This window comes from Eriocheir sinensis, chromosome 68 (assembly GCF_024679095.1).
Source record: "Eriocheir sinensis breed Jianghai 21 chromosome 68, ASM2467909v1, whole genome shotgun sequence".
NCBI classification, from domain to species: domain Eukaryota; kingdom Metazoa; phylum Arthropoda; class Malacostraca; order Decapoda; family Varunidae; genus Eriocheir; species Eriocheir sinensis.
The window spans coordinates 8,835,463-8,849,822 of record NC_066576.1 but is presented as its reverse complement, the minus strand read 5'-3'; the positions used below and the strand labels follow the sequence as shown (position 1 = coordinate 8,849,822).

The 14,360-nt window shown below is 42.8% G+C and overlaps 1 protein-coding gene across 1 annotated transcript in view; it reads right to left on the bottom strand.

The window, feature by feature from the left end:
- LOC126988274 (gastric triacylglycerol lipase-like) overlaps window positions 1–14,360 on the bottom strand; it is a 37,292-nt gene that overhangs the window by 2,305 nt on the left and 20,627 nt on the right. The window contains exons 3-6 of the mRNA XM_050846333.1: window positions 5,574–5,701; window positions 2,800–3,059; window positions 2,319–2,433; window positions 200–446 (exon numbers count right to left, since the gene is read on the bottom strand). Of these exons, the coding sequence (XP_050702290.1) occupies window positions 200–446; window positions 2,319–2,433; window positions 2,800–3,059; window positions 5,574–5,701 (750 nt within the window). The remainder of the gene's footprint in view (window positions 1–199; window positions 447–2,318; window positions 2,434–2,799; window positions 3,060–5,573; window positions 5,702–14,360) is intronic.

The window sequence follows — 14,360 nt, the reverse complement described above, 5'->3', positions numbered from 1 at the left end:
ATCATGAATGTTTCTTGCACAAATCACAACCTCCTCCAGTCCATTCCACAGCTCAATGCTTCTGATTGGGAAGCTAAACTTTTTCACATTTTGCCTACACGTGTGTGTGTGTGTGTGTGTGTGTGTTAAACCTAATCCCACCAGTTCCCTTCACACAGTCATCCACACCACCATAATGTTTCCTTCCCTCACCACTTGCCTGGAGCTCATTGACAAGCGGCGCCAGGTACTTGATTGGCGAGGAGACGCTGGTGATGGTGGCCACAGGGGCGAGGGCCACCATGGCAGCGATCCTGTCCTGGTATTCCTCAGGCAGACTACTCATGGCAGCAAAGAACACGGTGGTCCCCATGGAGTGGCCCACATACACCACCTTCTCAGCGCCCGTCTCCACCAGCACGTGTTCCAGCATGGCAGGAAGGTCGTGTTGGGCCATCTCGTCATAGCTGGAATGAAACATAAAATAGTCCAACTGAGCTGAGTATGTGTGGGCAGTGTGCTAATGGTTATAAATCACTCACTCACTCACTCACTCACTCACTCACTGGGGGCTTCGTGGTGCAGTGGTTAGCACACTTGGCTCACAACTGAGAGAGCCCGGGTTCGGTTCCCGGGCGGAGTGGAAAAATTTGGGCGGCTTTTCCGATACCCTACGCCCCTGTCCACCCAGCAGTGAATGGGTACCAGGTATTAATCGGGGGTTGTGTCCCGTCTCCTGGGACCTCTTCCCTTCTACAATTCCTTCCCCTTCTGTCTCTCTGGCATATGACCACAGATGTTGCGCCGACTAAACGAAACTTTCCAAACTCACTCACTCACTCACTCACTCAAAGTGGGTGCATACACTACAGCTGCGCGTGGCTGCGGTGCTCATCTCCGACCCGTTGGCCCTTTGAGCTTACCCTGAGTATAACAACTAGTTACCCCGGAAGGCCAGAACACAGCCCAATGTGAAATCCGGGAATGCCACAGTTTACCTTCCCCAGGTTTTCCCATGTATCCATTCATCGATCTGCCCAAAAGGGAGGATGAACAGCTGGGTGAACTGCACACCTACTGCCCAGGCCGAGATTCCTAACCTGGAGTAGTAACCAGGCACACTGACCACTAGACCGCAAAAGCGATATAGGTCTATTTATTTATTACAGCTAACTTGAGCTAAGAATTCAGCTCAAGGGCAACAAAAAAAGGTGTAAAACAAAAAAAGCTCGCTAATTGCTGTTCCTACAAAGATAAAAGTGAAAAGTGGCCAAAAGAGATCAATTTCGAGTGGAGAGGTGTCTTGATACACTCCTCTTGAGAGTTCAAGTCGTAGGCAGGAGGAAATAGAGACGAAGGAAGACTGTTCCAGAGTTTTTCGTTGCGGCGTGAAATGAGTCAGATTCGGCGAATGTTCGTCGCGACTTCTGGTCAAGCTCGAGCGAAAACTACTGAAGCTAGGAAGGCGTGCTTGGTGGCAAATGAAAGCTCTTAATACAGATTAATAATCAGAAAAAATGGAAAGCACTAAATAAAAAAAAAAAAAGTTATAAGCAAAAAACTATGACGTGTCCAAATCGCAGCAAAAGGGCCGAAAAACAGGCTACTTTGTGACGGCTCGACGTCAAACTTGAAATCGAGCTATCAAAAAATCCTTCGAGCTACATCCTTCAAACTACATTGCCAAGAAAATAGAGGCAATAGCAAGGCAACACACTACACAAAAAACAAAAAAAGTGAGTTCATCAAAAAAAAATCAAAAAAAAGGGTTCTTTTGCTTTAGCTGAGTGAACGAAAACTACTGGGAGTAGGGAAATGTTATGCATCATATTGGAAAGCACATTGGTAGGGCTAAATAATTTGTCAAATAAGCTTTATGAAAGTCTCAAAAAATGAGTGGATTTCAAGGTTGGGAACTCAAAAATAGTTTTTTTTTCAGTCGTTTTTTGCGAATTTATTAGATTTTTTTACCTTTTCGAATCGGTTTTTGAGCCCAGTCGCTTATTAAAAAATATAGCCCTTTCATTTTTCCGTCAATTGATGCCAAAAACATTTCTGTAGCCCCAGAAATAAGGGAGTTATGGCGATTTGCACCAAAGTGGTTGATTTTCCAAAATTCGCGGCTTAATGACAAGGACGCTGCAAAATCAAAAGAGTCCGCCGTCCATTACTTGAAATGTTACTGTATATATATATATATATATATATATATATATATATATATATATATATATATAGAGAGAGAGAGAGAGAGAGAGAGAGAGAGAGAGAGAGAGAGAGAGAGAGAGAGAGAGAGAGCACTGCATTGCGTATCTTCATTTTCGTCTCATGTTTCTCACCTGAACTTCCAAAACTGCGGGTCTTCATGGGTCATGTTCCTGTGTCGCCGTGAGTACACGTTGCCGCGGAAGTTGCCCATCCACACGTCATAGCCGGCATCCGTGAGCAGGTAGGCTGTAGTGGGAGCAGGAAAGGTCACGGTGAGAAGTTGTAACGGGGGCAGGGCAGGGGAGGTTACGAAGAGATGTAGCGGGGGCAGAGAGAGAAGGCAAGGGAGTTCAGTTCAGAAGAGTTGTGGAGGGGGAAGGGGAGGTAATGCAAGTGCTCCAGGGAGATGGATATGGAGAAAAAGGTGTAAATGGGAATAGTTGTGGATGATTTACTTGTAGATTGATAGGCAGGGCATGGAAGGATATTGGAGGGAGGGACACCAAGAGCATAAAACTAGCCATGGAAATGCCAAAACTCTTGAAGCCTTGTCAAATATGTAAGCTTGGGCGCTGAAATGTTTAGGAATATGACTCAAAGACAGACACGTACCGAGCGAGTTCTCCATGGTGTTGGTATTCCAGTTGTCGGAGGAGCCCATGAGGCCATGCTGCAGGAAGACCACCTTCGCCGCCCCGTCCAGGCCGAGCGGGTCAGCCTGGGCCTCCTCCTCCTCATTTTCCTCGTCCTTCAGCCCTTCCTTTTCCTTGTCCCTCAGCCCCTCCTTCCTCCACTCCTCCTTCAACCCCCCCGCCGCCCAGGGCCCGGCGCTGATGTTGCTGCTTGGCTCAACGAGGTTGTGACGTCTCAATCTGTAAATGGTGGATAACACCACGATATGATTTATTGTAATTTGGCTTTCATTATGCAGTTTTATATTATAGTTGCATTTTTTTTTCACTGTGCAGGAGGCCGGTCAAGAGCACAATAAAATTATGTATGAAACATTAAAGCAAAATGTTCCTACTGTAAAAAAAGAGGACACGGAAAGACGCCGAGAAGACAGGACAAAACCGAGGTCCTCATCTAATTATATTCTATCACCCGCTGACGATAACGCATATATTTACCGGTTCAGTTACTTTCATTGATGTTTATTTATCTATTCATCGATACTTTCTTTATTTGTTTTATTATCATTATTATTATTATTATTATTATTATTATTGAAATTATTACTTTCATTATTGCATTATTATTATTATTATTATTATTGAAATTATTACTTTTATTATTATTATTATTATTATTATTATTATTATTATTATTATTATTATTATTATTATTATTATTATTAGCATCATTGCGTTATTGCAGTTCAACTAACATTTCATCACAACCACTGCTAATACTACCTCTTCCACTACCACTGCTGTTATTTATGTTTCTCTTAGTGCGGTCAGTTCTTTCACTTTCAAAGTTGGGTGTATACGGTATTGCTGCGCCTGGCCTCGGTGGTCATCTCCGTCGCATAGGCCTTTGAGCCTGTGGTGGGTAAGAACCCGTTACCCCGGGACACAGGGCAAGTGTGACATCCACAGTTTACCTTCCCCAGGTTTCTCCGGGTACAAATTCATCAACCACTCTTCTGAACTCTTTTTACACATGGCAGCGTTTAGCGGGCGTGTTTTTTTTCTCATCATAATTACCCTTTTTTTGCCCTTGAGCTGTTTCCTTTGCTGTAAAAAGATAATGCCCATTGAGCTACCCAACTTCCCCACTTACGTTTCGAATACGTAAGCAAAGAGCCGAACTACAATACCATTATCCAAGTCATCAGTTGCACAAGACCCGGGAGCATCGAGCCCTTGCACAAAAAATATAAGAAGCTATCGTGTAATATCCTTTCACTTCGCTATATTGTTCACGTGAACAAATAAAACAATCCCCCGGCCATGCACACACGTCAACCCAGCACCACCACAACGATCCATCTTTTCCCTGCACCTAACAGTTCCGTGCAGCCCGAACTGAAGAGCGGGTGCGGCTTGCTTGCGGATTTTCGTTTATGTGAAAAGTTTCGTTAGCATGATCGCCGCCACCGTTGCGAGTCAGTACGTACGGAAAGGTCAGAGCTTATCAACGGATTCGTCATCTCCTAGTTCCTTACCTCCGATGGCAATGATAATGGAAAACTGACCTAACTTACATGTCACTGTGTCTATCATTATATTATCAGTGTAATGACCATGAAAACAAAACACGCTATTAGAGACTGACTATGTGGTAGACATTTGTAAATAAGTGTTTTTTTATTTGGCACGCACACACACACAAAAAAAACGTAAATGTAAAAAGTGTTTCACACAAGAAAATAATAAAATCACCAGTAAAGATGAAGACTTGACTAGTCATGGATACTACAGTCAGGTAAAGCGAGAGATGAAGATGTAAGAATGTACTGCTTTCCGAATATAACAACCGACCAACGCAATGTACTCTTTTTCAAACGAGGTCACGCGTGTCTGAGGCACTGTAGTGAAACCAAATTGTCGACTCTGTTTTGGCGTTGGCTCCCGCGGGTCCATTTCTCCCCTCTGCTCTGCCACACAGTCCCAACACCTATTTTTTCCTCTCATATGTTACCTATAGCTTACATATGAGAGGAAGAGATAGGTGTTGGGACTGTGTGGCAGAGCAGAGGGGAGGAAAGGACCCGCGGGAGCCTACGCCAGACCGGCCTCGACATATTTGGAAGACTAAATGAAAACACGAGAATATGATCAAACAAAATGGGTGTGAAAACGGGACAATAGAAGCATAATAATTATAAAATAAAATACAATGAGGTACACACAAAAAATATATAGAAAGAGGTTGAATAAAAAAATAGAGGAAGAAAAAAATACAAACAATTAGGTAAGCGCGCACAGTGAACACACACACACACACACACACACACTCTCAGTCCTACCCAAAGATCGGTACTATGAGCTCTGTGCTCTTCCGTAGGGGAACGGCTGGCTGTCTCAAGAGAGACCCGCAGCAGACCAAGAGGTGAATTACACACTACAAATCTACAAATTATTCAGCAAAATTGAAGAAGTAGACAATAGGGAGTTACTACTAAAAGAAGATATTGCCAACAGGAACACAAGAGGACATAGTAAAAAACTGAGGAAGGGAAGATGCTTGAGAGACATAAAGAAATATAGCTTCCCACAAAAAAATACATGTTTGGAAGAGGTAAGCGAGGATTTAGTATCGGCGAGGAGTGTGCAAAGCTTTAAGGAAAAGTTGGATAAATGTATATACAGAGACGGGACCACACGAGCGTAAAGCCTAAAACTGCAACTAGGTAAATACACACACACACACACACACACCTCTGCGGAGGGGCGCGTCGGGAGGGGTTGGCGAAGGGCGGGATGTGGTGGAGGGTGAGGATGTAACCGTCGGCCGTGACCACTGTGTGCTGCTCCACCTTGTAACCCGCCAGGCGACCCAGCTCCACCTACAAGGAAAAATGGTAGAAGCTCAGTTAGGTAGGCAAGTAGTCATTGGCGGGGTGTGGCCAATGAATTGCTTTGTGAAAGGATATGAGAGAATATACCGCTTACAACGCAACTCTAATAGATGGAGGCCCGTAGTAGTAGTAGTAGTAGTAGTATCCGGTGATGTGGCTGGTGTGATGTGTGATATGGTGTGACTGGGTGTGGTGTTAGGTATGGTGTGATGTGTAGTGTGGTGTGGCTGGGTGTAATGTGGCTATGTGTGGTAGTGTGGTGTGGCTTGATTATGATGTGTGGTCTAGTGTGGCTGGGTGTGGTGCGAGGTGTAGTGTGGGTGGATGTGATGTGTGTTGTGCTGTAGCTGGATGTAAAGTGTCGTGTGGTGTGACTGACTATGGTGTGTGAGTTGGTGTGGCTGGGTGTGATGAGTGGCGTGGTGTGGCTGGGTGTGGTATGTGGTGTGTGGTGTGGCTGGGTGTGATTTTCCTATCATAGTACTGCAGAGGACGGGGGTCACAACCTTAAAATTTCATAGAGTCGAAGTTGGAGTCGGAATTTTTTATGTCCGACTCCACACCTCTGGAGTTTTCCCAGGTTATGAGAATACCGAAATCAGTGTTCAGGTCTTCGAGATTCCTGGCGCCGTATGTGCTATCTCTCTCATGTGACTGCCCAAATCACCCTTCGCACGTCGAAGATACTTCAAATAATATACTGATACAATCCTACTCACTCCTATGTATCACGCACATCAGGGAGAAACAGCGCGTTAGGGAGCAATGGTTACTTATCTTATTACCTAGAACAGCGGACTTGTCAATGACCTGTGAGATAATTCTAACCTCCTCGGAGTCTGAGGGCACACTGCGGCACTGCCGCCCCTAAAGGTTCACCTGGACTTCATGCTTCGGTGCTAATAGTATAAGTAGTACGTGGCACGGCAGCTATTATTTTCCCATATTCTAACATTAATAATAAGTTTATATATATATATATATATATATATATATATATATATATATATATATATATATAGATATATATATATATATATATATAAACTGAGTTGTGTTCATGTGCTAGAGAACCCTGAGTACACTGAGTGAGGGCTCGATGCTGCGTTGATGCCCAAGTTAAATAGCCGCACGAGGCCGCCCAAGCACCTCGGCGGCACATATTCACGTTGCTCATAATCAGAGGTACTTGAACTCTCCGCGGCCACCTTCCCTCCCAGCATCCACACGCCGACGAAGGCTGCGCGGCACATATGTGAAGCATCTCCGGGGCGCAGCTATAGTGGGCGGGGCGGGGCGGGGACGGGGCGGGGCCGAAGACAAGCACTTCCCGGTAACAAGCCGCCCCAGTCACACCCCGAAGAAACGACGCTCTACATTTTGAGAGAGAGAGAGAGAGAGAGAGAGAGAGAGAGAGAGAGAGAGAGAGAGAGAGAGAGAGAGAATTTACGAGGAGTCAGATGAAAATAAAATAGAATAAGGAGGAACTAATTTAGACGAATGAAATTTTGTTGAACACGATATCTTGATTCATCATTTGTATTTTGCGATAATTTTACGGTCAAAAAGAACCAAAGGTTACCCAAATAAAAGAAATGTCATACTGCTCTAATAAAGGCAATCATATTCAGTTTCAGAAATTATGAGGACGGCTGATCAAAAAATTATCATTAAACGAGATAAATGAGTGGAGATATGGGCTAATTCTTGCGTTGGTAAGTTGGACAGCAAATAGTTTAACGAGTTTATAAAAAGGCTTGCAAAGTGAAGTTGAGACAAGATGGAAAAGTGGAGGTAGGGGTAAACTCTTGCATTGGAAAGTTGGACAGCAAATAGTTTAACGAGTTTATCAAAAGTCTTGCGTAGTGAAGTTGAGACAAGATGGAACAGTGGAGGTAGGGGTAAACTCTTGCATTGGAAAGTTGGACAGCAAATAGTTTAACGAGTTTATAAAAAGTCTTGCGTAGTAAAGTTGAGACAAGATGAAAAAGTGGAGGTAGGGGTAAACTTTTGCATTGGAAAGTTGGACAGCAAAGAGTTGAACTTGAGTAAAATGTATAGCGCAGCGCAGTTAATGAAAAACAAAAGGGCATTGCAACCTATTTATTTAAGGTATTGCGACTGATCTGGATTAAGGCACGCCCCAACCTAAAGGGGCTATTACACTGGGCAAATTTTCCGTCGATCTTCAGTCAAACCACGATTTCCGCTGGCGTGGTTCTCATATTTGTGTAGTTTTCTGACGTGTCCACGATCTTTCAAAGCTACGGTAGATTTCACTGAAGGACGACGGTATTACTCACCATTTTCAGCAGCAGCAATAACAACAAACAATTGAAAACCACGCCAGCGGAAATCGTGGTTTGACTGAAGATCCACGGAAAATTTGCCAAGTGTAATAGCCCCTTAAGACGCATGGTGAGCTCCTGCCCACCATCATGCCATCTACCTGCCCTTCACGTGACCATGGTGCCGCCAGAGCCAGATAAAAGAGCCTCTCACCCAGATAGTACCGAACCTTGCTTTCAACATGCTTAAGGTTTCGACATCAAGAATATGATATGTAAAATGATTTGAAGATTATAAGAATAAGTGAGTGATGAAAATTAAAATGTGTTCTTAATAATTACAAGTTTTCATTTTAAAAATATTAAATTGTAAAACGATTTGGAGATTGCATAAATTCTGATGTTTCGTCCTGAAATATTTACACTAAAAAAATAGTTTGAAGATTACAGAAATAAGTGCCAGGATATTAAAGTTTGTTTTTCATTAATTCTCAGATTTTGTGAAAGTCTTTAGTTAACTAAACAACGATTTAGAGATATCGGATGTACGATGATCAACGTCTCAGGAACTTTTTTTTTTTATTTAGAACAGAATATCAAGGCTTTTTTTTTACATAACTTATTTTGGCTTTTCATGTAAAATTGATTAGAGAGAGAGAGAGAGAGAGAGAGAGAGAGAGAGAGAGAGAGAGAGAGAGAGAGAGAGAGAGAGAGAGAGAGAGAATGGGAAAAAAATGAGAATGGGAAAAAATGAGAGAATGGGAAAAAAATGAAAGTAAGAAAAAATCAGGGAGTGACGGAGAATGTCGTATCTTTTTTTTTTACAGCAGAGGAGTCAGTTCAAGGGCATAAAAATGGTAACAAAAAATAAATAAATAAATAAATAAATAAAAAAAAAAAAGCGCTACTCACTGCTCCAGCCCGATACTCACTGCTCCGATCTGTTATTCAAACCTGTAGCAAGAGTGACAGTTTAACTTACCCAGACGCTACAGTGCATACGAATGGCTCCGCGTTATCACCCCGCAAGAGGCATACAAACAACCCTGGCAATATATTCCTCGCAGATAAGCCGCGCTGGACACAAACACGAAGTCGTCCTCGTGTTGACGTTAACAAGTGAAAGGACGCGATAGCCTTATGACGCAACGGGTTATCGGGCGGACACTTGGACAATTAAGTGTTTTTTCATTGTTTTGCTACATGACTAACTAAAAATATAGGAATAAGTGAGTGATGAAAATTAGATTGTGTTCTTAATGATTACGTTTTTTTCTTATTTAGAGCAAAATATCAAGGCTTTTTTTTATATAACTTATTTTGGCTTTTCATGTAAAATTGATGAGAGAGAGAGAGAGAGAGAGAGAGAGAGAGAGAGAGAGAGAGAGAGAGAGAGAGAGAGAGAGAGAGAGAGAGACCTTAATTATGTTACCTGAATATGAATAAGAATATGAATATGAATATGAATAAGAAGAGAATATGAAGAGATGTCAAGAAGAGATATGAGGAGCAGAGAGATATGAAGAGAAATATGAAGAGAAATGAAGAGAAATATGAAGAGAAATGAAGAGAAATATGAAGAGAAATGAAGAGAAATATGAAGAGAAATGAAGAGAAATATGAAGAGAAATGAAGAGAAATATGAAGAGAAATGAAGAGAAATATGAAGAGAAATGAAGAGAAATATGAAGAGAAATGAGAAATGAAGAGAAATATGGAGAAATGAAGAGAAATATGAAGAGAAATATGAAGAGAAATGAAGAGAAATGAAGAGAAATATGAAGAGAAATATGAAGAGAAATATGAAGAGAAATATGAAGAGAAATGAGAAATGAAGAGAAATATAAAGAGAAATGAAGAGAAATATGAAGAGAAATATGAAGAGAAATGAGAAATGAAGAGAAATATGAAGAGAAATGAAGAACGCTTGTTAGCTGACTGACCGACCAACTGACTGACTGAAAGGATGGATGCCTGGAGATAAACTTCTTGTTAACTGACTGACTAACTGACTGGTCGAATGAATGAACGAATGGACGCTGGGGAAGAAAATGTATTTACATGACGTGATTGTGTAACTAACTGGACGCTAGGGAAGAACCATGCTGATATTACCTGACTGACTGACTGACTGACTGACTTAAGTGACAATGTATAGCAGGAAAGAAACCTTGCTTATATTACGTAGACGACCGACTGACTGACTGACTTGAGTGACAATGTATAGCAGGAAAGAAACCTTGCTTATATTACGTAGACGATTGACTGACTAAGTATAGCAGGAAAGAAACCTTGCTTATATTACGTAGACGACCGACTGACTGACTGACTTGAGTGACAATGTATAGCAGGAAAGAAACCTTGCTTATATTACGTAGACGACCGACTGACTGACTGACTTGAGTGACAATGTATAGCAGGAAAGAAACCTTGCTTATATTACGTAGACGACCGACTGACTGACTGACTTGAGTGACAATGTATAGCAGGAAAGAAACCTTGCTTATATGACGTAGACGACTGACTGACTGACTGACTGACTTGAGTGACTGAATGTATGGCAGGAAAGAAACCTTGCTTATATTACGTAGACGATTGACTGACTGACTGACTGACTGACAGACTAACTACCTGACTGACTGACCTTATGAAAGCGTATACTGGTACAATAGGCAGACTGTAAGAAAGTTGGAGAGTTTCGTTTAGTCATATGCCGGAGAGAGACAGAAGGGGAAGGAATTATAGGAGAAGGAAACAGACCCCAGGAGACGGGACACAACCCCCGATTAATACCTGGTACCCATTCACTGCTGGGTGGACAGGGGCGTAGGGCATCGGAAAAGTCGCCCAAAATTTTCCACTCCGCCCCGGAATCGAACCCGGGCTCTTTCAGTTGTGAGCCAAGTGTGCTAACCACTGCACCACGAAGCCCCCTAACAGACTGTAAGAAAAAAAAAATAATAATAATAATACCTGACCGACTGACTGTCTGGGCATCGTAGTGTTTCGTGTGCTGCATCATGGCTGGTCCTTGGTAAATATCGTTTGGTGAGTGAATGGCACCAAAACAAGTGAAACTGGTTAACTGTTCGAGGAAAACATGGCACGAAAAACAACAACAACAACAACAACAACAAAAAAAAAAAATATATATATATATATATATATATATATATATATATATATATATATATATATATATATATATATATATATATATGTATATATACAACTAGATTGGGCAAAATATTTAGCGTGAAACAAAATAGTTGATCTACTAGTCAAAAAGCAAAATATATCAACTTTTTAGTGACGGAGAGTCTTTATCATGAGACCCCTCGGGGGAGAGAGAGAGAGAGAGAGAGAGAGAGAGAGAGAGAGAGAGAGAGAGAGAGAGAGAGAGAGAGAAGCGTTGGCTTTCATGGTATTTCGTGAGGCGCTGTCCCAGACGCAGTAGAGCTTATCAGCACACACTTTCCATTTCCTCGCCGCCTTCTTCGGCGCCGCCACGACCACACGATCACACGACCACGACACAAACCGTGGGTGCAAGATATGCAAAACTCACTGTAAAAGACTGTAAAGGACTTTAAAGGTTGTTTTATCAAACATTAAAATGTGATGTGCTAATTTGTGACGATTTTGCCAAAATTATGTGTTTCACAAGATATAGTTACATAATGGCTACGTAATATGGTACGCCGGAGTCTATGGCTACGCATATGCCAACGTTTATTATGCCCTTCAGTTTCCGTTATTTTATGTACTACATACAAGGCAACTCATTGTACTGTGTCTAGTCTGACTCCCAAAAAAGGAGGGCAGAAAACATCCGGCTTGGGGTGACGGCCGATGGAGGGCGGTGCTCAAAAGCCGGAGTATCCAGCCGACACCCGTGGTTGTCTGGCACCGTCCGCATCAATGCATGACGCCAGAAACGCAGCCTCTGATGCATAATGAAGCAATTTGTTATTTTCTTCGGTTAAGACTCGAAACCTTTTCAAAGCAGAAGTGATGAAGGTGCTTCAGAAGTATATTGTTCAATAGATGTATGAAGACATTAGTGATTCATGAGGCTATAATTATCTCGATCATTACGTTGGATTAAGTGAAACTGTGCGCACCGCATTAAAAACCAAACAGATTACGTGCCGAGGGAGTCGTGTGCCTGCGCGCTCTCTTCACTCCCTTTCTTGCAACATCGTGGAATATTCGTTTCCTAATTTCTCAGTTATCCGATACATCATACTATTTATTGAACACAAATATTACGTACAGAATCATCGATTAATAGTGATTACATAATGCAAGCTTAGAGCCATGTGACCCCTTGACCCTCTCCATCCTTCATTCACTGTGTTGTGTAACCCTTTTGAGTCAACCAGTCATCCGACACATCGACTTATCTATACACATCGAAGTACTTACTAATCACTGATGGTATACTTATGACTCTGCATTTTATGACCCCTTGGCCCCACCCATTCCTGTCTTCTTGTCGTAATGGTCCCTCCAAGCGAGAAAAATGAGAAAAAATCACCCCTCACACAAACCATTTCATAATATATATCAAAGCATTTGTGGTCAGATTATGTATCATCTATTTTGGGGGGTTTATATCATGGCACAAATTTGGCCCGTCGCTGTTACACGGTAAAGCCACAAATTTGGCCCGTGGTAAAGCCACAAATTTGGCCCGTCGCTGCTACACGGTAAAGCCACAAATTTGGCCCGTCGCTGCTACACGGTAAAGCCACAAATTTGGCCCGTCGCTGCTACCAGGTTAATCATACGAACAATATTACTCATAAAACAGACTGCATAAAACATGTAACACGACCCCTTGGCCGCTCTTCACCCGTTTACTCGCTATGGAATTTTCCTCTCCACAACCCCAACATACCTCCGTCATCGAGACAAACGATACGTATACGAAAATACTTATTACGACAGTGATGCTGCCCAATACCCTTTGTGCCTTATGACCCCTTGGCCTCATCTAGCGGTGGCTGAGTGGTAGCGTGCTGGGTCCCCATTCACCACGTGATGGACGACGCGAGTTCGAATCCCCACACTACCACCTCGGATTTTTCAGTCACCGCCGAGTGGCTTAAAACTACCCACATGCTGTCCTGAAGACCACCCATCAACCCGGACTCTAGAGGAAACCGTCCAAGTGAATCAAGAACGAGTTCCGGGGTGCAGCATGAGCCAAGAGAAGATGGCACCACTATAAACACTTGCCTGCGCCATGACGGGCTGGGGCCGAACACCATCCAGGCCCCTCAAGCAAGCCTACCGGCGTTATAGGCGTAGAGTAAAAGAAAAAAGAAAAAAAAAGCATTGTGGAACTTTTTTTTATACCTCCCAAACATCCAACAGCATTATTAGTCGAGAGATGTGCCGATACCACGATGTTAGCCGATACCGATACTTCCTTTTCAGCCGATACTGATACCGATACTCCGATTCTAACGAATGGGCGATATCGTGCCGATACAAATACCGATTTTATTATATATCTAAGATTATAAAAGTATAGGATTGTTTGTATTTTAAGATTATATAAATAAGGCAATTAGGGGATAACTATAACTGGATGGTCTTGAAAACTGATTGTAAAAAAAAAACGTCTTGAATCACAAAAAAAATAGGCCAATAAAGTATCGGAGTATCGACCATATTTTCACCTTGCCGATACCACACTACAAATAAAGGTCGATACTGCCGATACCGATACCGACACTTTCGGCACATCTCCGATTATTGCCCACCATACGAACTTAGTTGACTAACAGGTACAGGCAAAGTTGAGGGCATACACCATAACGTAGCGGGCTTTTTTTTTATTATTGTTTCCTTTTTTTGTGCCCTTGTGCTGTCTCCTTTGCTGTAAAATAAAAAAAACGGCGCGTGACCTCAGTGTTCATCTCAGTCCCATTGACGCTTGAGCCTGCGGTGAGGGAGAACCCATTACCCCGGGACACATAGCCAGTGCAACATCCGGGTTACAACAGTTTACCTTCTCCAGACTTCCTCAGGTACACATTTATCAACCAGTCCGAAAGGAAGGATGAACAAAGTTGGAAAGTTTCGTTTAGTCGGCGCAACATCTGTGGTCATATGCCGGAGAGAGACAGAAGGGGAAGGAATTATAGGAAAAGGGAACAGACCCCAGGAGACGGGACACAACCCCCGATTAATACCTGGTACCCATTCACTGCTGGGTGGACAGGGGCGTAGGGTATCGGAAAAGCCGCCCAAATGTTTCCACTCCGCCCGGGAATCGATCCCGGGCTCTCTCAGTTGTGAGCCGAGTGTGCTAACCACTGCACCACGAAGCCCCCCGGAAGGATGAA